Genomic DNA, 26,531 nt, shown 5'->3' on the forward strand with positions numbered 1-26,531 from the left:
GTAAAGGGCCCTGCATTGTGTGGTTCAGTGGGGAGCCTCTTGGAATGGAAATGACCCAAAGGGGTAAGGCAGCACTGCCAGGTCTGGGGGTTTTATTGTTAGTCTCACAGTATTTGGTGTTTTTCTTAAAGCCATGGCTGCTGGAGTCTTATAATGAGAGGAAAATTCATCAGCTTCCATGGTTATGGGAGAGGAACTTGAAAGTCTGTCCTAAGTATTTCTTTCTGACTGGGGAAAGAAAAAAAAAAAAAAAAAGGCATATGGAAAGACCCCAGAACACACTGGTCATATTTTTGTAATTGAATATCATTTTGGAGACTGAAATGCATGGTGGGACTGGGGATACTGTAAATCAAGAGGTCAGCTCTCCGAAGAGGCTCCTTCCTCTTCCTGATGTAGCACTGGCTGCAGCCCCTATGCAAGAGCGTGGCTCTGCATGACTTGTGGGCTGTGGGGAAAAGCCCCTCTGCAGAGGTAGTTTTAACAGAGGATAATTATTTTTCAAATTTGCTTTTTAAAAATTTTTTTTTTAGTTTAAGGAGAGAACACATCTCATAAATGGGTGGAGAAAAAAATAATCCAATTGAACCACGTTGCCACAATTGTAGTCAAAAATGCTTGACAGTTTAGGACTGAATTTGTAGAAATGTTATTAAATAAACTCTGACTGTGGCATATTTGCTTTAGGACCTTGTTTAGCAAAGCACTTAAATAAATGCATAGTGTGAAGCCCATGAATAATATTATATCTGCTCAATGAATACAGCACATTAAGTGAGCACTCAGTGTCCGAGATATGAGGAGCCCTTGAGCTGGAACTATTCACACAATTAAAGTTAAACATTTGCTGAAAAGACATTGGCTTATTCAGCTATTTAAAGAAAGGCATGTGCCTAACTACTTTGCTGAATCAGAACCTATAAAAAGAAATGTTCACCAAAACATGTGAAGGCTGAAAACGGAAACTAATCGCTAGCGAACTGATATTGTGTCGCAAATGCGAGTGAACTAAAGCTGGGTATGAGACCGTTGTCAGCTGAGTTAGCGCCGTGTGTCTCGCAGCAAAGCTCTAGACTGTGAGCTTTGGTCTTGAGTGTTTGTGCTGGTTGCCCTGGGTGAGTAAAACTGGAGTCTCTCCTAGGGTGATAAATCCACTGCTTAGTTTGCAAGTCATCATACTAGGAGCATTATGCTACATGATATGCATATACTATAAAATGCAAGGCTTTCTGAACCACTTAATCGAGGCATAAACTGAAGCTGTGAGGTAAACTCTAGAGGCTGAGTTTGAGTAAAGAAGATCAATAGTACGTGTCTCAGTAACTACTAAATTAATAAACTTCTATTACTGATTTACTAGCTTCTCTGTGTTAGTGGAGTTGTAAGTGGTTACATCCAGAATTTGCTTCAGAATAAGCCCTGCTTCCTTTTTTGCTGCTGTGAAAACCTGACAAGACCAGTGAGATCAGAAGGTGTATTATCTGGGTAAAAGTCAGCTAGCATCAGTCACTGATAGTTAAAAAGAGACATTAAAAAAATTGGTGCAACCACTCTCACAAAATCTTACTATTTGCAGGAGCTTCTGTCCCTCAGAAAATAATCTTCACCCAAAAGTATGCACTGGGTTGTGTTTCTGAGAGTAGGCACTTGTACAGGGCACATCACAACCAAGGAAGGAACAGGAGCGTAATATGTGCTTCTAGAATATTTGTTTTTTAAAAAAAAGGCCTGGAAAAGATGCAAATAAATCTGATTTTACCAGAAAAAAAAAAACAACACCTCTTTTCTTGCTAGGTGGTGTGAAGTATATAGGTGTCATCCTGAAGTGTGTATCACATCCTGAAGTGTATATCAGTCTGTGTTTTTTCACCCTTTTGTTTATGAAGACAGTGGCAGTGGCTCTGAGCCAGATACTGAAGAGTGGCTTTGGGCACCTTGTGGATCATGTGCATTAGCCCAGCTCTTGGTATTGATGGTTTTGGTTTCTGTTATTTCCCCTGGCATTAGATTCTGTTTGGTATTTGTCAATAAACTCAGGTACACTGGAGTACTGCCAGGACCAGTTGCTCAAAAGTAATGAGACCAACCAAAACAAATCAGGGAAGATTGAAAAAAGATAGTAATTTTAAGGATCATGTTTGCCTTCTGGCTCCTAGACCTTTCTTCTTTTGTGTTTTCAAATTTTTCTCTGAAGCCATAGAGCCTGAAAACTTTTATAGTTTAAAAAGCTGGACATAATTCATTCTCATGAGACCAAGACTGCAGTCTCTCAAGTCAACCAACTACAGCTTTAATAAAAGCATTAAATTATCTAAGACATGCTCTATAATCAGGAAGGTTGTGTTTAATTACTTATTTTGGTCCATGTTCCCAAACAGTGCTTCTGCGATTACCTTAGAATACTCAGAATACTCTTAACTCATCCTTATAGATTTGTACTGGCAAGAAATTCCAGTCATTGTTTGAAATCTATTTTGTATTTTACTCTGAACAAAACAAAAACAGTATGTCAGTCCGTTCCTCAAAAAGTTCTTGGCTTCAGTGTAGATAACACAAGAATACAGACAAGTGCAATGGGGTGGCATTGCTTAGCTTAGTAGGAAGTGATCTCACCCCCACAGCTTAACTGACATCTGGATTTTTTGTAGGTGAAACTATTAAAGGTTGACCTAAAGGAAAAAAAGTACTTCTGTGAATATTTGTAAGTGGTATTTAGTCTGGATCTGTTTATCTGTTTCCCTCCTCCATTGCCTTTTGGCAGCTCTAAGTCCATTGGCAAGTTCCGTCAGAGCCTAAAGGGAAAATCTAGGCTTTTGGAGAGTATCTGTGATTTAGGAGGGACAGGATTCCTTTACTCATCTTTGATCCAAGGAAGATTCTCTGACTAAGGTAGTGGCAGGCTCTGCTTAGGTCTGGTCAGTGTTTTCACTGAATTTCCAGCCTGGCTGACTTCCTCACTGGATGATAGTTCTGTATCAGTGTATGACCTTCCCCCGGGAGTAAGCTGTCCAGCCTCAGCTGGATTTACTCATCAAGACTCTTTGCAAATGTGTGGGTAAGTCTCTTGAGAAGTGTGCATCTCCGTAAAGGGAAAACACTGTCTTCTGAAGACCTCTGGCACTCTACCACTAGAAGGAAAATAAAGACTGGTCTGGAAACCTGATGAGCTGACATTACAAGTGAGCTGCAGATTGAAACTTGAAGAGCACTTACACACAGAAACAATTTTTTAAAAAAAAAAAAAAAACGAAACACAAACAAAAAACCCCACACAGTGACTTCTCAAGTCTTGATTTCTTCAACACCAAATACCTGTCTGAATGAGGTGAAAACTGTTTTTAAGGCTTTGTAGAGAGGTAACTTCATGAAGTGTAATGACTCATGCTCGTCATGTCAGTATGTGTTATCCAACTGTTTCTTCTGGCACGAAAATCTGTTACTTTGTACTGATACTGTAAGTGTGGAAAACCAAACAAAACCTGAGATTCCTTCCCCTGGAACACAGCAAGTTTCAACAGCCTTTTGGAGATATAACAAGGTTTTTCTTGATGTATTGAGCTGTTTACAAACCTGAGTAACGATCAAAGATGCTGGTGGTTATTAAGTGAGGTAGTTCATTTTTGGTGAAAATTAGAAATAAGAAAAACTGGTTTCTATTCCATGTATTAATATGCCTGTCAAGCAAATGGCAATAATGTTTAAGGAACATCTAGTTTGTAAATGAATAAGGATTACAGGCCTGGAGTAGAGAATCTGTATAAACTCTGCAGCCAAGGCAAAGACTGCTCTGTTGGAGGTGGAGTGTGTGGTTCTGCATAACAGGTGAACTGAAAATGATGGGTATGACAGGAGCTATATTTAAATGAGACGAGTTGAAAGCAGTGCAAGAATAGAGGAAAATGCTATACACAAATCACGGTGAATTCTGTCCTCCGCAGATCTATTTCTTTTGTAACAAGCAAAAATTGCTGCGATGGAACATGAGGAACTAACTTCTGTGACCAAACGAGTCAAAACAACAGTCGAAGTTTGGCAGGGGTACATGCCTTGTGGCACATGAAGGGGAAAGGAACAAATGTCTTCTGGACAGAACTGAGCAAAAGAAAAGTTTTATTTTCCAGGACTTCAGAAGGATTTTTCCTTGTGTATGAAGGAAATTTTGGGGTCAGAATTTCCAGTGGTTTAGGTCAACAGAGTCATAGAACTTCTGAGCAAGAACTTGTCACAAAAGGTCAAAGTTGGGATTAGTAATACTGTGAGCGCGTCTTTATCCTGGTTAAGCTTTTGCTTTTTTTTCCAAGTATTTTTGCATGCATTTTTGAGTTGCAGCTACTTTTGTTTTAAAGTAAGGACTGGGACAGTATAGAGCAAGTGTTGTTGTTTTGTACAACACTAGTCAGACTACGCCAGCGTGGCATGAAGATCACGTGCGTCTTGGTCTGTGGTACCGAGAAAATATTAAGGTAATTAAAGTCATAGTTTAGAGCGTGTTTAGATCAAAGGAGCACTCCACAAAGGCTCTGGTGCCTGTATTCCCAAGGGAAGGTCCTGGTGTTATCCAAGTCGGTGCCAGTCCTGTCATTTTAGGCAGAGACGGCCTTTCAGGTTTCATCTTGCCAGTGTGCACTGGGGTCAGCCCAGTATCCCTGCACTGCTCCTGCACCGAGCAGTGCGCCATCTGTTTGTACCATAACCTTTCAGCCAGCAGATCGGTAAGTACAGGAGTAACTTTACTTCAGTTTTACCTCTTGACATTACTGCCGTGACTTGTGTATTTGAAGTCATGTTCCTGGGTGGAGTCTTTTAGGTGGGGTGTATAATAAATTCCATGTTTTTATTTAGGGAGTTTTCACTGTCATTGAACTAGTCCTAAAAGCACGCTATGCTCAGAATACCAAATTACCTTTCTTTATTTGATATAAAAGTTGAAATGCACTGTTCTTCTGTACTTCCAGACACCAGTAATCTCCGTAATGAGGCACTGAAGTGAATCTCCTCCCTGCTTTGGGTTTTTCCCCTTTTTTCTTCTATACAATATGGATCTTGTGTCTTTGTTATGTCAGACTTTCACAAGGACCACTCCAGTTGATCTCAGTGCTCATCCTTTCAGTGGACATCTTTACCACTTGCCAATTTTTCCCCCTGAAGAAACTTCCTACATGTTGAGCAAAAGTGATAAGAATGATGTATTTCTTCTTACCACTCGAGAAGCTCCCGTTAGTACGGGCAGTATGGTGCGTGTTAGTGTTGTATCAGAAAGAGCCGCATTTCTCCTAAGTAGTGCTTTGTTATGAAGTTCATTTGACTGAAAATATTTTGCATGCTTAACTACCTGCTGGTGAATTTTTCTATGCCAAGTAATGTGTCAGGAGCTAGCGGAGCATAGTAAGTTAATTACTTGTGTGCATACTGTGAAGGAAAAGCAAACAGCAAGGCACCAGTGATACAAAGAATGAGACTTCATTTCAGTCGCCAGAGATTGTGTTGTTAATGAATCCGCTCAATCAGCAGGGAATTGGTAATGTAGATAAGACCAGGTATGGCTGTGTACTGATACGAAGATTAGTCCCTCAACCAAAACATTGGTTTTAGTGAGGGTTTGCTAATATTAAATAGTTTTTCAAAAGCACGGGTGAGATAGAATAGCAGCCTGAATAATTATGGCTGTCTTGAAAAGACGTGATGATGATGATCTTCTAATGTGCTCTGCAGACACCATATAAATCCAGCATCTTACAGATTTCACAGTTAAATGATACACTCCAGATTCCATTTTATGGTATATGTCACCGTGGGCTGCCCAAATGCCGCTGTGACTACGCAGCACAGGGAAGCACGTTCAGAGCCGGCTGCTGCCTTCCTCCCGTCGGGCCGAGAGGGGTGGGGAGTGCTGTGCGAGAGCACCTGCCTCGCTCCTGAGCATCCTCAGTGGCAGGAGGAGAAGATGCTCCCACGGGAGGGAGTGGGCAGCTGTGTGAGCTGCAGGCAGGGGGGTGAAGGGACAGGTGATGCTCTTACCTTGCCCTGAGGAAAATTCATCCCAGTGACGAGCTGTGGCCCAAAGCCTGCAAGCTGCACTATGGGGTGACCGTCCCTAAACGAAATGTTTGTGCAGTGCTGGAGGAACTAACATTTATCCCAGCTTTAAAAAAAAAAAAAAAAATTCATTTAACTCAGTGTTCGAATGTGTACTGCTGGTACTGTGGGAGTGAATCTCCTGCACCACTCGCCCCGACTCCATCCATCACAGCAGTCGCTTTGCTGCCAGCTCCCCGCAGCAGCTGGTTTTTCCCCGCAGCAGCTGCTCAGCCGTTTGCGTGCAGGTTACCCACTGCAGGGCAACGCTGGCAAGAGGAAAGAGCCTCTGCTTGCCCTGGCCAGGGGACAGCGGGACAGGAGCGGGGCTGCTGCCAGTGCTCTCCTCCAGCACTAACACACTTCTACCTAGAACTCATCCAGGCAGGAGGGATGCGATGGAATAAGATCCACCTTAGGAACATTAGGTCCTGTTTATGACTTTGGTTTGTTCGTGGTTGGTTTTTGGTTGTTTTTTTTTTTTTGTTACGGCTTTGTGTTGGTTTGGTTTTTTTTAAACTCTGGACTTTCCTATTTGGAAAACTAAAGCTGATTTTGAATAGTTTAAGCCAATGGTTCTCAACCTGTGGTCCATGGACCTCTGGGAGGCCGTGATGTCATCACAGGGGGTCTGCAAAGGGTTAAAGCAGGGGTGGGGAACATCCAGCCCAGAAACATTTGGTCTGGCCCGTGGCAAGCGGGAATCACTGCAATAAAGGTATTGTAATAGGAGTGTGTGCATTAACAGATGAACTTCTTTCCCCTTCTCTACAAATTTGAAGACCTTTCATGAGAAAATTGAAATAGATATTAGATGCAGTGTATTGCTATAAATGAATTATATCTTGGTGGTCCGTGGCCACAAAAAGTATTTAAAGGGGGTCCATGGTGAAGGGAAGGTTGAGAACCCCTGGTTTAAACCATTTAGCATAACATACTGGAAATGGCAGACATGGAACAAAAATGATTAAAAGAGTTGTAAGTGTTCTCTGTCAGCTACAGAAGCAACATGCTGTCTGCTAGAGTACCTCAGGCTGGACGCTGTGGCTGCTTATGGTCTTCCTATTTATTCCTACTCCTGATGCTCTTAAATTAATGGTAGAAACATAGACTGAATGTTAATGGAAGCTGAGGGCAGGGTTCATGATGTGTTGTTAAGTAAAAGCTGGCAATCTCCCAGAAGCTCTCCTGGGAGCTATTTTAGTGGTGCATATTAGTGAAAGGGACAGCTGGATTGAGAAGGCTGTTGTAACAGGGATGCCATTAAGAACTTAGTTGGGCAAGAGTTGATTTTCACCTAAAAATGAAATATCTTAGTAAAGCCAGGGTTTGTCAAGGTTTAATGAGCGATTTCGGCGACTGCAGTGTTGCCTGTGATATAATTAAATAGTAAAGTCCTAGTATGGTAGCTGTCTCCTGATCAGGTTAGGATCAAAAAAAGGTTATTGGAAAGGTGACGGTGATGTGTTTCAGCAACAGATAATTTTACCTTCCTGATTTTATTTTTGAAGCCACCCTCTGCTTAGGACACTTTGGTTTTTGTAAATTTTAAACCTGAGCCAAAGCAACAAGTGAATATCATTTTTGTAGCAGGTTTCTTTTGAAATCATGAGTGCTTTCACTCCACCAGTGCCTCTGGATAGGCTTTATTGATATCAGCCCTCCCTCCCTTTATTCCATTTCTATATTGCTCTGTGCTCTCTGTGGGTGTTTTATTAACCTGCATCCTGCAAAAATTCAATAAAAATATACAATTTTTTCCTTTCTTTCCTCCTCCTTTTTTTTTTTTTTTTTCATACTGGCTTTCAGAGACAGAGCTCTGGGGAAGGCTCCTTTGGTTAGTTACGAGGAACAGATGGGAATCAGGAAAAGGTACTTTCTGTTCCTGTACCCACCTAAATTGGAGGTAATTAAGTTACAGTGAGGCATCATTTACGTTAGCAGTTTCTTTGGTGAGATCAAGGCTATTAAGGGTACATGTTAGAAGTAGTAGGATTCAAGTCTGTAGTGCTTTGAGAAATAATTAGAACTGTGTTTTTTCTAAATACATTTGCAGGCAGCCTGGCACCAAGGTCTGTAGCGGGACACTTAAGTCTTGTACAGTTACTGTGCTTTTTACCTCTGCAGCTCTCCCCAAGTTTTGAGCAATCCTTGCAGACGCTCTGATGAGACAGGTGAGCTTCTTCCTTTACAAAGGAAGGGAATGAAATGGAGCGTGTAGCTCCTGGTGGTAGGAAGGATACAGAGAAGCAAGATGGGAATTTGAGATTTCATGACTTAAATGTCACGGCTTATTACTGTCACTGTCATTCAGCGTTCATCTCTGAGCTGCTGGGCAGGTTCAGCAGCACGGGAGCGTTGATGCTTCAGCAGGGTCTCAGTCAAGCGCTCAAACAAGCCAAGATCTCTGGTTTAAAGACAAAACACCCCCATAAAAGGGTCCCTTAGCCCACCATGCCTGTTCTTGCAGCTTTTCCTCTTGCCTCACTCCTCCTGCAGCCTGAGGGGTCTCTAATCACAGTTTCAGCTCAGCCGTTTCTCCCAAGGTGCTGCCTGGTCTCAGTTCGGGCTGGGCCATCACCCACACAATCCAGTGGTAAGGTCACAGGCACAGAGCAGCAAGCTGTCTGCTCTGCCTCCTGGCTTTTGCCTGCTCTGGGTGTTGGCAAGGGATGCTGTAATCAGCACCAAGCCAAATTCAGATCCTCTTCCTTCCTCTTCTTTCAACAAAGTCGTCTTGAAGCCCCCCAGGCTTCCATCTGCCTCTAACAACTCTTGGGTGGGAAAGTTTCCTTCCCAGTTTCTTCCTCTTATTTCCTTGGTTGTATTTTCTTAGAGCTTTATTCATGCTGTGCTTTCTCTTTGGAACAGCCCAGATGGAACCACAGTTTACTTCAGCATTATGTGTGCTTCTACTTCTTTTCATGTTTACTTCCATGAAACACCAGACTCATTTCTTCTTTTATCCTTGCTCTTTGAAAAAATTGGTGTTTCTTTTCTGTCCCATGGGAAGGTTGATTGCCTTTCTGTAGTGCTAGTGGGTTACACGGCTCAGGGAGGTGGCTCTGGAGATGAGAGCATGAAGCAAGATTGTTACAAAATAGGGAAGGTTAGCCCAGGAGGGCTGCATGTTTTCAAATTTGAGGTGCTTCGTGTTGGGTTGCTTGCAGCTCTGTCTTAACATTGTTCAGTTGTCAGTTTTTCAAGGCAGGAACTGTTTGCTGCTCTGTACACGGAAGAATGAACCCCCTCTTCCTTTTGCACTATTTGGGCACTACAGCAAGATAAGAATTTCTGCTGTCAAGGTCCAGCATTATACAGCTATTACCCTGTAAAGACAAAAAGGACAGTGAGAGAGAGAGACCCTTCGGCAGAGAAAGTTGTCCCAGATGTGACCTGTCCAAGGCACCCGTGCCCTGTCCCAGGCACTTGTTACTGAAATGGATGTCTTCCTCCCAGAAACACAAAGCGCTGTCGTTGAGCTACTGCATTGATTCATAATACGTCTTCATTCAGTAATTTCCATTAGGATTTATACTTTTTAAAATTATATTTAGGAAAAAATCTATTTTTATGTCTGTCCTTAGCCTTCATGGAGCTTTATTCAACTAGTATAGGAATAGAAGAAAGTTAATTTACAATGTCTTCATATAAATTAATCTCCTGTTTTCTCCCTATATTGTAAGTTATCACCTCGTTTATTATACGCAGCTCAGGGGTGAGCAGTTTTAAAAAGGCCTCAGACAGTTATGAAATGAATGGTGTGAGATGTCAGAGACATTTATTAAAAATACAGAAAATTATAAAAAACCAGAGGATGTAGATGTATATTGTCTCAGTCACTTGCCACCTGCAGGCACCTTCTACACCACAATTTATCCTCCCACTCAGTGAGTTCTGCATGATAATTTCATTGATATTGTTGTGCTCTGTGCTTAATATAAGTCTTTTTGAAATATTAGACTTACAAAACTCAACAGCTCATTAGTTGTGTCTATCAAGAGTTTATTGCGTGAGACACCCCTTAAGAACCCCCAAACTACTTTGCCAGCACAGCTAAACTTAGTACCGTCTTCACTTTTGTGTGGTGGTAAATTATTCAGCTCACAAATGCTAGAACTTGAAATGTTTATGGAAAAAGCTTGTCTTAGTAATTACACTTATTCCACTTTATCGTGAGCTTCCTGCAACATTTGTCTTAAGGTCCTGGTGTTTCCTGCTGTTGGACATTTATCATACATTTGTGCTGCTGGCAGGTTGATAGGTACAGTGGGAGCTTCATACAAGATTCATGGCAGCTTCATACTTTTTTGAGGAAGAAAATTAGGATGCAGAAAGTATTTATATGTGTGTATGGGGATATATATTTAAAAAAAGACTCTGTGACTGTGTAATACAGATGTTCACATATATACTAAGGAATACAAAGGTTTTGAAGACATACACAATAAAAATTTTGCCAAAGATAAAAGAAGGTTTAATTAAAGAATCCATCAATAATTGTAGCATCTGCGGGTATGAAATTTTAAGAACATGCACCTCACTCTGTCTTCAGGTTTAAAAGCTGCAGGCGTTATAGGATAGTTTATATTTAGGAGCATGATTTAAAGCCTTGCTTTGTATCTGCTACATTTTAGCAGTGAGACGGCATCGCTGACAAAATCAGTTTTGAAGATCAGCTTTGCTTTTACAGCCCCACGGCTGGGCATTTCTGTAGGTGTGGTGGCATTGGTGCAGAAAGGAGTCATTGGTGCTTCTGATGTTGCTACTAGCAGTGGCTCAAAGGTTATCAGAATCCAAACCCTTTTTGTTCCATCTTCCTGTATTTGTGTTTGTTCCAACAACTGCCGGTTAAGATATCTCTTATCAGAGATTGTTCTTGGGAAAAATTTCTTTCAGCTTCTTTCAGTTCTCCGAAAAACTGTCCTTGGCTGTTTATGACTCTCACATGTCTTGCACACTCTGTTCTGTACTGAGCTTGCAAACTGGATGGTGCTTAGACCTGTTTGGGTCTCAGCAAGCCCTTCAGGATCTTGCTCTTGGTATTTGGTTTCATTTTTCAAGCAAATTGGAATTTTCTGCAAGCATGAGTGTCTCATGTTAAACAGAGTGATGATAGGGAATAATAAAATGAAAAGCCCTTTTCCCTCAGGGTAGGAAATCCTGAAATCTTTGTTCAGAACAGCACTGTGAACTCTAACTACAGGCTCTCCTTCTCCATCTCTTTGATTTTGGTATGCCATCGTTACAGAGCAAGACAGTGTAATTTCAGCAACTTTTCCCCCTAATATAATGATTCAACAACCTGATTGCTTTCTCTGCAATGGAAAGGCCCCTTGAAAGATGCCACTGATTTTCATCAAGGCTCTCAGGGATTTTTATACCTGTATTCCTGCAGCCTCATGGTAAATCACTCAGCAAGAGATATGTCATTCAAATCATTCTTTTCTGCCTTATATCTAAATGCAGTCTTTAGGTTTCATCCTACGAGGTTCACTTCATTTCTTCTTCCTAGGAGGGAACTGGAGGTGACAGGAGAGGGTGAAGGGAGGCTGATTTTTCAACCAGTCTGGATCTGCAGTACGTGCCTTGTCTTCTGTCATAACTCACATGGCGTAAGCACCTTCTCCAGTGCTTTCATAGACTTGCTGATACAGTTGCTTTTAAATGGCAAAAAGTGATGATGAGGTCTTGGTTTATGGCATCAAATAACAGTTTCAATATTTTGTCCCAGATAAGAGAGAAGCCCCAGACTGAGATTTTTGAAGGATCTTCAAATGCATTCAGTTCCGTTGTGAATTTCACTGATATTTGGTTGTTTTAAACAATTTTTTCCGGTTTGAAAATTCAGCCTGCCATTGAAGTTCATTGCTTTGTAGCTGAGCAGGGGCACCACTTCCTTGCTCCTTCTCGGTGTGAAAAAAGGAACCAGTTTTGTTTACTGGTGGTGACATTTCTCTTCAGTGTTTCGTGAGATTTGGCTCGTGATGGAGCAGTTCAAGTATGACAGGGACTCAGAGGCAGAGATTCACATCACTTTGCTCAGTTAAATGCTGAGATGGTTGGGCAGGTCATAGCTGCCAGTCTATGCAAACTAAAGCATCCCTATTTATCCAGAGCCCGTAAAACTTAAAGAGGTTCTTACCTGCTGTGGTCATTTAAATTAAGCTACCCAGCCAGAGCTGTGCAAGCAAAGGTTCAAAGGTTTTTGTATGAAGGGAAATGCTTTTTCATTCCATGCATCCTTAAAAACTGGTTGGATTTCGCCATAAGAGAAGCCTGGAATTTTCCCTATTATACCCACTTGTGCTGAAGGACACAATACTGTCACGTTTCTAAAACAGCAAGACACTTTTGGAAATTCCATGTCAGAGGGTGTCCCCATTGACTTTTAAGTGAGATCTGGCTTTTAAGAATTTGAATCCTTTGTGATTTTGTTGCTTGTGCTTTAAGCAGGAAGGCAACGTGTGGTAGATGCTAGAGGCTGGCATCACTAACATACTTGACCAAATATCACTGTCAACCAAGAAGATACCAAGCCACTGCTTATCAGGTCTTTTGCCCTATTATGGATGAGCTGATCCCACATACTTCCAACCCAGCATGACACGAGCTTTTGCTACTTTACATGAAGTATGAGCATGCTGCCTCTAGTATAGGTCATGTCTTCATATGAGTGTAGCTTCTTCTGGTGTTAAAAACCCGACTGTGCAAGTGAGCAACAAGAGCCATCTGCGTGTGGGGCAAATGTGGACAAAGTAGGGCTAGAAAAGGGTGAGGGATATAAGCCCTTCTGCAGTGTCCTTTTTCTTACGGCTCTGTAAATATCTGCCTTGGATATAATCATGGGCAAATGATCTTCCATATTAAGATGATGGGATAGGATGTCCCTGTGAAGTGACCAAGCTAATTTGCTTTAATTGCAGAAATGAGGGGTTTTGGTTGCTTCGCAATCATTACTACCATTTTCACTCGAATATTAAGAGGCATCAGATATAGACAAAAATTTGTCTAAGAGCATTTTGTAAAAAAAAAAAAAAACAACCAAAACAAAACAACAATAAGAACAAATAATAAAGATCCTCCAAAATTAACCCCCCTAAACTAGTTCTTTGCATGACAGGCCTGGGATTTAAAGTCAGATTTTTGTGAAAATGTTAAAAACGAGTGAAATTTAAAAAATCCAACTGTTGGTATTTCTACCTCTTTCCTAACTTGTGAATGATCAAGATCACATTACTCAAAAATTGCTGATGTCTGTTAGACTATATCTGGATGTTGTGCAAAGGCATGTGTGTTACACACCAGACTGTATCAGATTAGCTGATGCATTATTTGGAAAATGATTTATAATCAAGGAGGTGCCAGTGTTTTTAATGAGAAGTTTTAAACAGAAGATTGTGGAAGAAAAATAAATATATTTGAAATTTTTTTTAAGTGGAAGTTTTTATATAAGCTGTAATTAGATTTTGGCAGAATACATTATTTTAATGGTTCTTCATTAATGAAGACTGCTCATTGTTTTGATTGTACAGTAAAAAGAAGAAAAAAGTAATCTTGGATTCTATTTAAAGAGCAGCCTGTGTATTAAAAAAACTATGAAAGATACTGCAGTCATTGACAGGAATATTTTGCATGAGAAAAGAATGTAGAATCCATCTAGGCAGCATCAAGTAATTTCAGATGAGGATGAGTGATAACATCTCTGGTGTTATGTGTTGTTTGAAACGTCGTGTTTAAGAAGCCACGGTGTTGCTGAGGTTCCTGACCTCAGCTCTGCTTTCACTCCCTGGAAGCTAGCGGCCCTTTTGCCTTTGATTTCAGCAGAGATGAGGTCAGGTCCCCAGAGACCTGGCTGCAATCCAAAATGAACTTGCGGGGTCACCAGCCCTGGGAGATCGATGGGCTCTGCAGCTCCCTGAGATGCAGGTGGATGCGGGGCAGGATTTTGGTGGGGCTGCGGTGGTGAGGGGCTCTATCCTTTGTTCCAGCCCAAGCTGAGGGACAGAGCGAGTGTCTGTGTACCTCTGCGTGGTGGGACAAAAATACTCTGCGGCAGCTGGGATGAGGTGGGCATCTCTGGAATGCTCAGGGGATCACTGTGGCCAACTTCCCTTTCCTCACTGCTTTCCTTAGCCCCCAGCCCCATCTCATCACTCAGACATTCTCCAGTCTCCGTCTCATCTTGCTGTCAAGCGTTTGGTTGACCTGGGGGGTGAATATAGCCTTCCTTCCCTAGTGTGTGCACTTGGTCGTTGGACCCAAGCACATGATTTCCTGGAGGTAGGACACTGACTTCAGTATCTGAAGATGCCAAATGTTATCAGTCCGTTCTGTTTCTGTGCTGCTCTTGCATCAAATACTCCAGCTCCAGGGTGGGGCTGTCTGATGTTTACCTTTGCTTGCAGGTTGTTCCCACCATCTTAGTGGAAAAAGTGTATTTATTAACACAGGCGAGGGCTCTTACGTTGTTTGCGTTATTTGTCAGCCCTTAAAAGTCCAATTCGAATTCATTCCAAATTGTATTTCATTAAAGCCGCGATGCTTACTGTTGAAAAAATGAAATACAAATAGCCGTAAGTTACTCTTTCAGATGGGTAAATGTCACACACAGAATGAAGGGATTTTTTTTTACTAGGTTTAAGTGAAACAGAGTCTTTATTTAGTGTCATGTTTTTATTTAAAAGCATTTATTTAAAGTTCTAAAAAACAAAGAATTCAATAAAGCAAGACAGGTGTAACTGCAAATGATTAATGATATAATTCTCAGTACTTTATAAAGTGTCTAACGCTGAAGAGATTTATACAGTGCAGAATGGCAATTGTGCTTTGATGGAAGGAATAGGTAATCAATACCTGCAAGCTTAGAAAAAGTGTTCTATTTCCTCCTCTAATGATATAGGGTTTTTTGCAAGGCAAGGATGTCTGGAGCATGAGACACTTGGAAGAAGAATTAATTTGAAATCTGTAGTGGAAGATCAGTTTCAATTAAAACTGCACTTGAATGTCCATGGAAAAAAAGCAGGCAGTTAGGCCTTAAACCTTCTGATGGCTACCAGTGAATAAATGAATCCCCTGCACTATTCTTGATTACATTTCATAGGTTGTTGAGCTTATTTTCTCTGGGTAGGGGATATAATTTATTTACTTCAGTTTCAAGCTCAAAAATAATATTTTTCTTCTCACCCCCATAGCCCGCCTTCTCCTTTTCATGCTAATTGTTAAATCTGGGATGGCCCCAGTCCTGTGCTGCTGGGAATGGAGATGCTGGGGTCATGGCCTCTATTTCTGTCTAGAATGGCTGCCATAATGGTGTAGGTCATATTGCATGTAATAATTTGCATATCAAAAAGTTCTGAAAGAAATTAATGAAAAACCTAGTCGTTTATAAAACCATGTGCTGATTTTAACTAGCAGGTCTTGAACCTCTAAATCAGAGCTTAGCCTTATGACTGTAATTTAGGATGTCAAGACTTGGAGTCACAGCACCAGCACTAAGTTGGGGTTTTGAATTGCTGAGTTTCACTGCATTAGATTTTTCTTTAATAATTCAACACCAGTACGGAAACATTTTATGCATGTAAACTAATACTATGATATGAAGAGAGCAGATACTGCTAGAGTTTTTTTGTAACTTATGGGTTTGGAAGCAAATGAAGCTACTGTATTTATAGAAGGAGATGTACTACTCTTAAATTAATCCAAACTAGTTAAATTAATTTTAAAAACCCCAGACTGACTTAATGTTTCCTAAGATGATACAAAGCTATACAAACCTTTAAAGGTCTGTGTAAAGTTACGTTTCAATGAGAGTCAGTCCAGGTACTGAAGTCACTTGAGGTTTTAGTTCAACATAGTGGTTTGTTTGTTTGTTTACCCTTATAGCTTATTTTATTCATTTTGACAAGACAGTTTTCACTGCAGATTGGTTGAGAGCTGGCTATACTTTCTTAAAAAAAAAAAAAAAAAAAGGTCAGTGTGACAAGATGCATGGAAGGAACCCTACGGTCCATCTTAAAATAAATCTGCCTACGCTAAAAAAAAAAAAGAAAAAGTCCCCATTGACACCAAAATATTTAAAAAAGAAAAATTTGAGTGCATGGCTCCTTTTGAATGCACAGCTGAAACCACTGCGATAGCCTCTGTGAGCAGAGTGCTTCTGAAAACCTCACCCCATGTTTATAACAAAGCCAAAAAACAAGAGCTGGCAGGTTTGATGATTATGTGTAGTACTAAACATTTTAAAGCAAATTCCCAAATTTCATGGAGTAAATGCAAGTTTATATGAAAAGTAAATTTGAATTGCCAGTTAATTCACTGGAAACCAATTAGTAAGAGCATCCTGATTCAGGAAAAATATCTGTGGTTGAGCAGAAGACGTTTGGTTTTCCCCAGGTAGAGTTTTTAATAATTCTGTTCTCCTTGGTTGTGGTACATTGGGAAATTAACTGGAAGTGGCTTTTGCTGACAATACAAGTTGAACCATGAGATAAACGAAACTGATTTTTAACCTGGGCAGATGATGTAAACGATTTTTAAAGGACGTTGCAGTTTTGCCTAATTGTAATTGAAAGTAAAACGCTTTCTTCTTGTTTTGGTTACCATGCAGCATTTGTGTGTGATGAGTATAGCACAGAATCTTGCTATTGATTAAGTGTCCTACATTAGCCCAGGGGAAGATAGGAAGAATGCATTTTGCAACTAGACAGATTAAAACCCGGGGGCCGAAGAAACTGGCCTTCACAACTGCTGGGTTTGGACGGCACTAATTGAATTTACATACGCTTCTCAGATGCAAGGGTAATAAATGCATAGTGGTGCATCATTTACTGCTGTCTGCCTGTCAAACAGACCTGCTGACTGTGTAGTTCGGAGGTACGATACAGGTATGACATCAGGGGTCTCAGGAGAGCAGAGTTCAGCTCTGGGCTGTAACTTGGTTTTGGTAGATGAGCTTGGGCAAATTGCTTCCCTTCTCAGGCTATCAATTTCCCTGTCTTTACATGAGAATAATGTTGCTGATCCCTGCTGTAAAGCACTTCAAGAACTGTGAGCGAAAAGTGCTTTACAAGAACTCTGTGCTGTTATTTCAGGAGCTTAAACCACTGTTTACACTCATAGGAAGATAATCTCTTAGTCTCCATTAATACAATTTAAGAATTGGAGAGGGAGGTCATAAAGAAAAATTTGAAATTCACTGGAGATCTTCCTGCATGTGTTGCTGAGGGTCCCCGGTGTTACAACGCATCTAGAGCTGGTATGAGGTGGGGAGGACAAGGTCTTTGCCTGAAACGTTTTATTTTTATGTATTATTTTTATTGACTCTTTGTGCTAGAGAACCTCGCAGAAGGGGCAGGGTGAGTTAGCGCTGTGGCAGAGAACCTCTGGCAGATTGACTGGTGGTTTGCCATACTACCTCTTGCAGCTCCACTGCCGCACCGTAAGACTGCTGCTTCTCTTCTCCCAGCAGCGCCAGTACAATCCTGTCATGAAATTTAGTTAAACAGTTTGGGGGTTGAGGATCCATTTATACACCCAAAAAGTAATCTGGAGCTGGTGAAAGCTCCAGAACAGGGGCAGGATGCACCACCCCTCCTGTGCCTTGTGAGGTGGGTGGACAGCTGGGATGACAATGAGTATCTTAACGCTTTGAAGTATTTTTTTAGTAGTTTATGCTGAACCTATGATGACCCTGACGTGCTGGGGACAGCGGCTGTTCGTGTCATTTCTCAGCTGTAGCATGCTCTTCTCTTACTGACCTTGAAGAGTGGCTTGTAATGGGCTCAAAAAATACAGAAGCTTGTATTGCTTTTCAGAATTTAAAACTACTCCCTGAAATGTTTTTAAATAAAAAAAAGAGAGTAGAGGGGTGTGGAGGGGAGGAGAGGTGAGAGGATTTAGCTCTGTGTTTGCTTTTGGCTAGCTGTCATGTAATATGGATGGCTCTGATGTGCCCAGGTACAGCCACATATTCAAGACACAGCCTGTCAGTCCTTGGAGCTTCTCATTTACTGCTAATATTTGAACTGACTTGTTTTGAGAGAGTAGTTTATATCAGATGAGAACAGACTGTGCTAACAAGGAAAAACAGAAAACTCATGTAAGAGCAGCAAGAGAAAGTTTGGGTATTTTCCTGATAGGTCATTGTCCTCCTATCCAGAGTAATTTTTTTTTTTTTTCCCCAAATTTACTAATATACATTTAGCTTAATTCTTTCTTTTTATCTTTTCTGCCTTCAAAACCTCCGAAAAAAATGAGATCATTAATAAAGATCATATTATCTAAGCAGAGTATTGCATAAACACAAGTTAATGGGTAGATGTTACGTTATTTGTCTCCTGTGAAAAGGTAAACTATATAGTAATATATTAAGGCTGAAGCTTTAGGAAAGTTGCTGAAACACCATACTAATTGATAACATACCCACGAGGGGAACTTGGGAATTGCAGATAGTTTTATAGAATAGTAATTTTTTTAAAAAAAGGCCATTGTTCATTACTGCTAGAGGCAAAGTTGGAGTACTGCTCAGAGCTAATGGATTTCAATCTCCCCATAAGTTTACAAGTCTTAACCTCTTTCAAATGCGAGAAATGTAACTGCGATGGAGTCATCTGGGGAGCTTAAGTGCTTCATCCTCTTCTTTAAGAAATACCTAGAATTATTGAGCCCCTGGAATGTTAATTGCCACTGGTTTTTTTTAACAGGTACCTATGGTCCCGAGCACTGGGTTACTTCCAGCGAGAAGTGCGGAGGGTCTCACCAGTCTCCCATAGACATCATAGATCATCAGGCCCATGTTGGAGATGAGTATCAAGAATTGCAACTTGATGGTTTTGACAGTGAATCTTCAAACAAGACTTGGATGAAAAACACAGGAAAAACGGGTATGTTCTTTTTTGTTTGTCTCCATCGTCTGCCTGCAGTCAATTAAAAATTCAAGCCATGTTCCACCCTCCTCCTTTTTCATTGTTCTGTTGTTTGGAGTTTGCTGCTTTTTTTTTTTTTTTTTTTTTGTCTTAAATATGATTTTCCAGCAGCAGACACCTATCTCTGCCTCTGCATTCTGTGCAAAACTAGTTCTGCAGATTGATTTTAAGGGAGGTTTTTTTAAGGTTTTTTTTTTTTTTTCAGGTTCTCGATATAAAATAATTCTCCTGGTAGTCAGTTGTTCCTCAGAATAAAAGGCTGTATAAGAGTTTCAAGGTGTAACCTTGAATTATCAGCTTTGGGAGGCTCTAACATCTAATCCAAAAGAATGCTGAGATGCAAGGCTCAGGGGGAAGGAAAGGGGAAGTCTTAGAAATTGGAAGGTTTTAGAGAAGAAAGAGCAATAACTGTTCAGAGTAGTGGGGGCTTATTAATGTGTTTCTGATATGATTATAGCACTGTGTTCTTCACTGAACTGAATTCTCTTCTGCTCTGTCTGTTCTGGGTTTTAGAGAAAAGAACAGTCAGAGTACTGCTTATTTTTACCAAAACAGTTCACTGAAGGGTCAAGGTTGATTTATATGCAAAGCCGCATGCATTTGATTACTCTTTAATTCTAAAAATGTAAAAAGCAGAAATTATAAGGCCACCCTCTTCATTTGACAAGGTCAAATATTTTTAGGGAATTGGATTAAACCACTAATTAATTCAATTTTATTTATTGGAAGTATGTTTTTATCTTTATTAACATTCGACATGCATCCCTATAAGTGCTTTATGGAACGTGTCCCTAGCCAGAGGTCTGCTAGCAAAACCCAGGGCATGTACCTGCTCCGGGAGTTTGCAACACAGCTGTGCACACAGCGTGACCTCAGATACACCCATTGCTTCCAGGGGACTTTGGATCTGAGCCGCAGCCCGGAGACCAGCAAGCGCTTCAGATCCAGTTCCAGCAATTCAGGATCTTAGCAGGAGTTGAGAGTTATTGCCCCTCAGATGAGATGGAGTGGCAGGCTGTGATCCTGTTTTCTTTCACCGCAAAGCAAATCCAGTTAACATAAACCACCACCAGGCATAGCTTGGGTTTTTGATGCATTTCTGAGGGTTTTTTCCAGCTTCGCTAAGAAATGCTCCTGTCTGCTTTGAAATCCTGACTTTGTTGCCCTCTGTAGCAACATGAGGTTCAGGCAAGGTTGAATGCTATGGAAATTTGGTGCTTAATTAATCTATTCATGTTATGCACCCTGCCCTTTTGGTAGCATAGGGGTGTTTGTAGTAACCAGCAATAAACATAATTAGAAATACCACGAAAAAGTGATGGTGCTATTCTTCTAAGAAAGATGCTAATGCTGTACTGTATGTGTAATAGGAACATATTGCTGCACATATAATAGGAAACCATGTTGAACTGAAACGTGCCAGCAAATTTTCCAGTCTCCACGCAGTTGGCAATGAAAGCTGTATCTTCAGTCTTCTCTGCTGGGTGATTTTAGCACTGCCGCTATATTTGATTTCCTCACCCATTGGGGTATGGATTTTTGCTGACAAGTTATTGCTTCGCAGAGCAACAGTAACTGTCACTTTTCTTGGTAACTTACGGCCTTTTACTGGTAACGTGAAGACTCTTTTTGCCTTGCTGTCATCCCTGATCTCTTCTGCTGAGCTCTTAACTCCTCCCTTCTTTTATCAAGTCCCATTCCTTTTCTTGGTTTTCTGACCTTCTGAAGAAACTTGCCTGGGATTAATTTTTAAGGTGGTAAGTGGTAGAGCAGCAAACCAAGTAGGATGTTTTGGCTTGTGGGTAGAACATAGAAGCAGGCTGTGCCATAAATTGCGATGCGTTTTGGCAGCAGAGTCTTGGAGCAGATGGCCACATGAGACCTTCATGTTACAGACTGACAGAGACAGTAAACTAAATATCTGTTTAAGCAATGGTGACGGATGTAGAGGGCATTTCTCAGCAATTAATGACTGGTTAAAAGAGACAGGGGTCCAAGGGAAAGCCAAAGGCCCTTAACCTTGACGCTCATTAACTGGCAGGAAATGTGTTACTTGGGTTATTGTTATTGCTATTGGACCTAGTACATTTTTTTTTAGGATAGAACAATTAGTTATTTTTATGCTCTGAAATGTTAAAAGGTAAAGAGGTTATTGCTCTTTAGATTTGTTCTGCTCTTTCTTGTTCTTTTTCCCCCCTTTATCAGGTAAAGGGCAGGCAATGTACAGAAAACAGTGTTTCATTCAGAAAATGGAAATGGATTCATTAAGCCCCTGTCTTGACTAGAAATGTGCATGATTTCACTGGCAAAGGCACTAATGTGGGTTCGATTTCATCACCATAGTAGCTGGTTCCCCAGTGGTAAAGATCACTTGGAGAGTATAAGCACATCTCATAGTTGTATTTGCATTAGTTGTTTTCATTTGTGCCACCTTATAATTAAGTGTTAGCTGGTGTCAGCCGGGCCTGAGGCTGATGAGGCTTCTTCGAGCCCGACCTGCCCTGTGGGAAGAGCACTCGTGGGAGCAGTACCATCTCCAGCACTACGCAGACATTGCCACTTCACCCCTTTTCAGGTCACTGAGAACTTCTAAAAACTCCTTCCGCGTAGAGAAACCTACTAAAATTTTCTGCCAGAGATACGGGGGGTTTTTAAGTACTTTTCCTACATGATGTGCGTCACTCTGACTGGTCCTGACCATTAGAGCTGCTCTGCTAAGGCAGGGGAAGAGCTGCTTTGCATCCAGGTTTATTTTTGCTCTCACAAGGACTATGAGCACACAGCTCCAGCCCTGATCCTGCAAATGGCCTCACACACTTGCCGTGGTGGTGGCTGTGCACCACCTCCCTTGTTTTGTAATCTCAATTACATAGTATTTTAAATTAGTGGGCTCTGGGAGTTGATTCCTTGCTGTGCACTCTACAGAACTCGTTGGATAAAAGCAGTGGCTCCTGAAGCCCTGTAAGGTGATGTTTGGTTATTCCAGTACTGCACATAGAAGGAAAAGAAGCCCCCACATCACTGGCAATGAGGGGATGCTGCGAAGACGGGAAAGGTGATGGGAACATGTGTCACACAGCTCAGCAGTGTAAGAAATACTGTAAAATGAACAATTAGATGAACATTTCAGATTGTACATCCTCCTAATTATCCTTTTAATTATTCATCTAAAACAAGTAAAATGACCCCTGACAGAGCCATAAATGATTTAGGAACTATCAAATATTTATTAGATGCAACTGAATCCCCACAGAGGTTTTTAACAGATGCACACGAATCTGCTTTCCTGTATTCCTCATTTCCTACTATTTTATCTATGGAATTTATAACCAGTTGAGTGAGATTTTCAGTATGTAAAATACTGCTAAGCTCATTGAGAATTTTTTAAGGGAGGAAGAGAGCAGCAGCGCTTTCAGTCATGTTTCACAGATTTGGTGTAAGGAAGCAGTGACCACCAGCAGTACCCTGGCTGACACAAGCAGTATCCTATAACCAGTCCTGCACCACCCATCTTCCTACACAAACACTTTGATACAAAGGGAGTGCCAGAAGAACCAGAAACCATGGAAGAAGATAGCCCCATGATGTCACTGACACAATTTAGAAACATCCAAACATCTCATGCAATTTAACATTTAGATGGTTTTAACATAAAGAATTTAAAGTTGAGATGTGTTTAAATGGTACAATTGCACCCGAGGTGAGGCTGCTGTAGCCAACTGTCTGTACTCACGGGAGGGCAGCCCTGGTGTGGCAGAAAGCCTAGCCTGCAGTGAAGCCTGCCACTGATTCACCAACAGAAGAATCACTTTTCTTTCACAACTAGCTTTTTTGTTTTTTCAGCAGTGAATAAAATCCTCCCTCTTACATAATAAAATTGGATTTATATTAATGTTCCCATTGTGATGACACAGTTGGCTTGAGAACACAGAGAAATCCTTGTGGGTTATGCTATTCCCTTAAAAAAAAAAAAAAAAAAAAAAAAAATCAAAACAAAAAAACCCAAAAAAACCTTTAATCACAGGATTCTGGGCACAGCAAACGGTGGTCTGCAATGGCTTTTACAAGAACAAAATTCTAATTTTAGTTCTGTTTTTAAGCAACAGTTTCATAAGGGCTGAGAAGAAAGGATTTTGTAGGGAGTAAGTTTTAGGAATCATGCCTATTAAAAATGGGAAGTGCTGGAAAGACAGGTGATCCTGTAGTGAGAGCAGCAGACAGGAATTTTTTGAAAGCTGGATTCAGTTCTTAGTTGGACCACAGACCTCCCCTGTAACATGCACCAGCTTCCACCATGTGATTTTGCCCTCTGTTGGGACCTACAGCTTTTATTGTTACGCAAAATACAAAGGCTTTTGGAAATGAAAAGAAAATACAGAGAATATCCTTTTGACCCTTACTGAATCACATAATAATGTCAGAGTTACTGTAATAAAACCCAGTTCTTATGGAGGACGTCTCATGAGTGGGTCTCAAAAACACTGTCACTCTCCCCATTTTACAGAAAGCAGGAGCAGGGATGCTGAGGGAAGTACCCACCATGTCCGAGAGTTGAGGTGGGACTGGGCACAGGGGTTCCCCCCGCCCCCCCAAAATAGAGGAAATCCAACAAACAGAAGATCCATTCTTCTCCTAACTTGTGATCTACAAACCTTCAGCGGTTTGTAAGGCCAAGGAACGTGGACAGCCATTACTCTCTGGAACCACATTGAACAGGTTTTGATGAAATTTGCCATTTACATTTTAATCAAAGTCCACTAAGGAGGGCAGAAAAGTCCTTGAGAAATTTGGGCTTTGAGATTTTCTGTAGTCTATGTAACTTGATAATCGCTTCCATAATTAGCCAGCATTACTTGTAGACTTTTTTTTTAAACCAATCCCTGTAAAGAGGAAAATGATGACCCGACATTCTACTTGCATTAGAAGTGTTCTAATATAATGAGCAAAAACTGTAAATGCTTCAGAAGAACTGTGCTAAGAATGTCTTTCTACTTGTTCTGTGTGTGCAGTTGCTATCCTGCTGAAGGACGATTATTTTGTCAGTGGTGCCGGGTTGCCGGGCAGATTCAAGGCAGAGAAAGTGGAGTTTCACTGGGGTCAAAGCAATGGATCAGCTGGCTCTGAGCACAGCATCAATGGCAAGAGGTTCCCCGTTGAGGTGAGTGGAAAGACATGTGCTTATGTTCTCGAAAAAAATAAAATCAGAATGTATTGCTGTAGTTTGAGACGACTGTGAAATAGGGCAATGTTTCCTTCAGTGAACATATCACTTTCAAGGCCCTTCCGGCCCTCGCAGCACTCTATCTATCATCTCTTATGTGCTTTTGCGATGTCAGCTCTGAGCTCCGCTTTGCTAGCATTGCCAGCTCTCACGTCCCATGGGTTAAGTTGCAAACAGCCACTTTTCTTGTTTCTCCCATAAGCTTTTCATGTGTGGGAGGATCTTCTTGCAAATATCTGCAAAGTGACCTCGTTGTCCTCCAAATCTTTTCTTTCCCATGATGCTTACAAACAAATAGCAGCGGTTTGGGAGCTGTCCTGCTGAGACCGCTGTCTTTCATCGGTATTGCTTCCTTGTAGACGCACGGCCCTCTCTCTACCTGTATCAGCTGTGGTCCCTTGCCTTGTACTAACAGGGCATCTACATAAATGTCTGCAAACAGCTTGGGCGTTTCCTCTGCCTGTGCAGGAGCCAGCTCCGGGCTGAGAGCTGCCCAGCGATCGTAGCAGAGCGCTGTGCCACAGCAGAGCAAGGTATCAGCTCGGGCACAGCGCCCTGTGAGCGTGTCCGTGTTCAGAGCACGGGGCTGGGCAACTGCACCTGACCACGAGGACCTGCCTTTAGATGGCAGGGAGGGTCCCGGCACCGTGGGCTGCTGTGGAACCTGGTGAGTTTGTGTCTTGGCTTGTGGCTGATAGTCCCTCTGTCATCAGTGAAATGTTTTCTGTGTCAGTAGAGTTTGTTGATACTTTTCACTCTATATTCAAGGTTTTGCATGGTGAGATAAAAGAGATGTTATCGGGAATTACCTTTGCCTGTCGGTAAACAGATAAGCACTTTCAGAGTGTGGCGTGTGGATGTGAGCAGGTTGCGGGGAGCTGCGCTTGCCCAGAAAGCTCACGTGAGGGCAGAAGGGGTTGCCCTGTGAGCTGGGTCTTGCAAGAACTTGATTCAGCCCCCAGCTTGCTGTAATTCATCATGTGTGGCTTTAGCCAAGTCACATTTTTCAGGAGGTGAGAAGGAGCTTCCAAAGCACAAGGGGAGGTTGTAGTAGACTCTGGTGTGTGACCAAACCCTCTGATTTTCACTTCCCCATCACACAAGAATTAGAAGCCATTTTTTATCTTCCAATTCTGAACCTGTACATTGGGTGTTCTGGGAGGCAGAGAATTTTTTTGTCTTCTTTTTAATGAGCTCTTCCAACAGCTTCTGGCTTGATGTAACTGTGATTTCTCACAAGGGGCCACCCTTGAATACATGGAGCAAAGGCCCAAACATTGTCCTGTAGAGAAGGACTTTGAATAGTAGTGGATGGAAGGCTGACCATGAGCCAGCAATGTGCACACGCAGCCCAGAAAGCCACCCGTGTGCTGGGCTGCACCCAGAGCAGTGTGAGCAGCAGGTGCAGGGAGGGGATTCTCCCCCTCTGCTCTGCTCTCATGAGACCCCCCTGCAGGGCTGGGTCCAGCTCTGGGGGCACCAACAGCAGAAGGACACGGACCTGCTCGAGCAGGGCCAGAGGAGGCCACGAAGGTGCTCGGGGGGCTGGAGCACCCCCTGTGAGGACAGGCTGAGAGAGTTGGGGGGTTCAGCTGGAGAAGAGAAGGCTCCGGGGAGACCTTAGAGCGGCCCCCCAAGGGCTGAAAGGGGCTGCGGGAAATGGGGGAGGGACCCTTGATCAGGGGTGAAGGGATAGGACAAAGGGTAATGGTTTATAAACTGAAAGAGGGGAGATTTAAATGAAATAGAAAAAAGAAATTCCTAAATATTAAATGATAAAAGATATTCCTAAAAATTAAATGAAATAGAAAAAAGAAAGGGTGGTGATCCCTGGCACAGGCTGCCCAGAGAAGCTGTGGCTGCCCCCTCCCTGGAAGGGTTCAAGGCCAGGTTGGACGGGGCTTTGGGCAACCTGGGCTAGTGGAAGGTGGCCCTGACCATGGCAGGGGCGTTAGGACCAGGTGACCTTTAAGGTCCCTTCCAACCCAAACCATTCTGTGATTGTCATGCTGCCCTGTCTGTCTCAGTTGGCAATACTGATATCTGTAAACCTATTTCTGGGTGGCAGAAGGAGCACTAAGGAAGTCTACAGAGCCAGTCAACTCCTATTTTGAAATTTCAGGGACAGGAGATGGTAAGGGAGCGTGGGCCTTCTTGTTTGTGTCAGAAATAGTATTTCCACTTCACAAACCCTTTCTTATGATGCCAAGGCTATTTGATGCTGGCTTGATGAATGAAAGCTATTTTACTTGGAAAAAAGCAAATTTGTAAGACATAATTTTCCTTTGGTTTAAATATTCTTCACTTTC

At 41.8% G+C, this 26,531-nt stretch overlaps 1 protein-coding gene across 1 annotated transcript in view; it reads left to right on the forward strand.

Annotated features, from left to right (window-relative positions):
* Positions 1-26,531, forward strand: part of PTPRG (protein tyrosine phosphatase receptor type G) — a 421,778-nt gene that overhangs the window by 210,041 nt on the left and 185,206 nt on the right. The window contains exons 3-4 of the mRNA XM_074913948.1: positions 18,780-18,959; positions 24,011-24,159. Of these exons, the coding sequence (XP_074770049.1) occupies positions 18,780-18,959; positions 24,011-24,159 (329 nt within the window). The remainder of the gene's footprint in view (positions 1-18,779; positions 18,960-24,010; positions 24,160-26,531) is intronic.

This window comes from Athene noctua, chromosome 10 (assembly GCF_965140245.1).
Source record: "Athene noctua chromosome 10, bAthNoc1.hap1.1, whole genome shotgun sequence".
Lineage (NCBI taxonomy): Eukaryota > Metazoa > Chordata > Aves > Strigiformes > Strigidae > Athene > Athene noctua.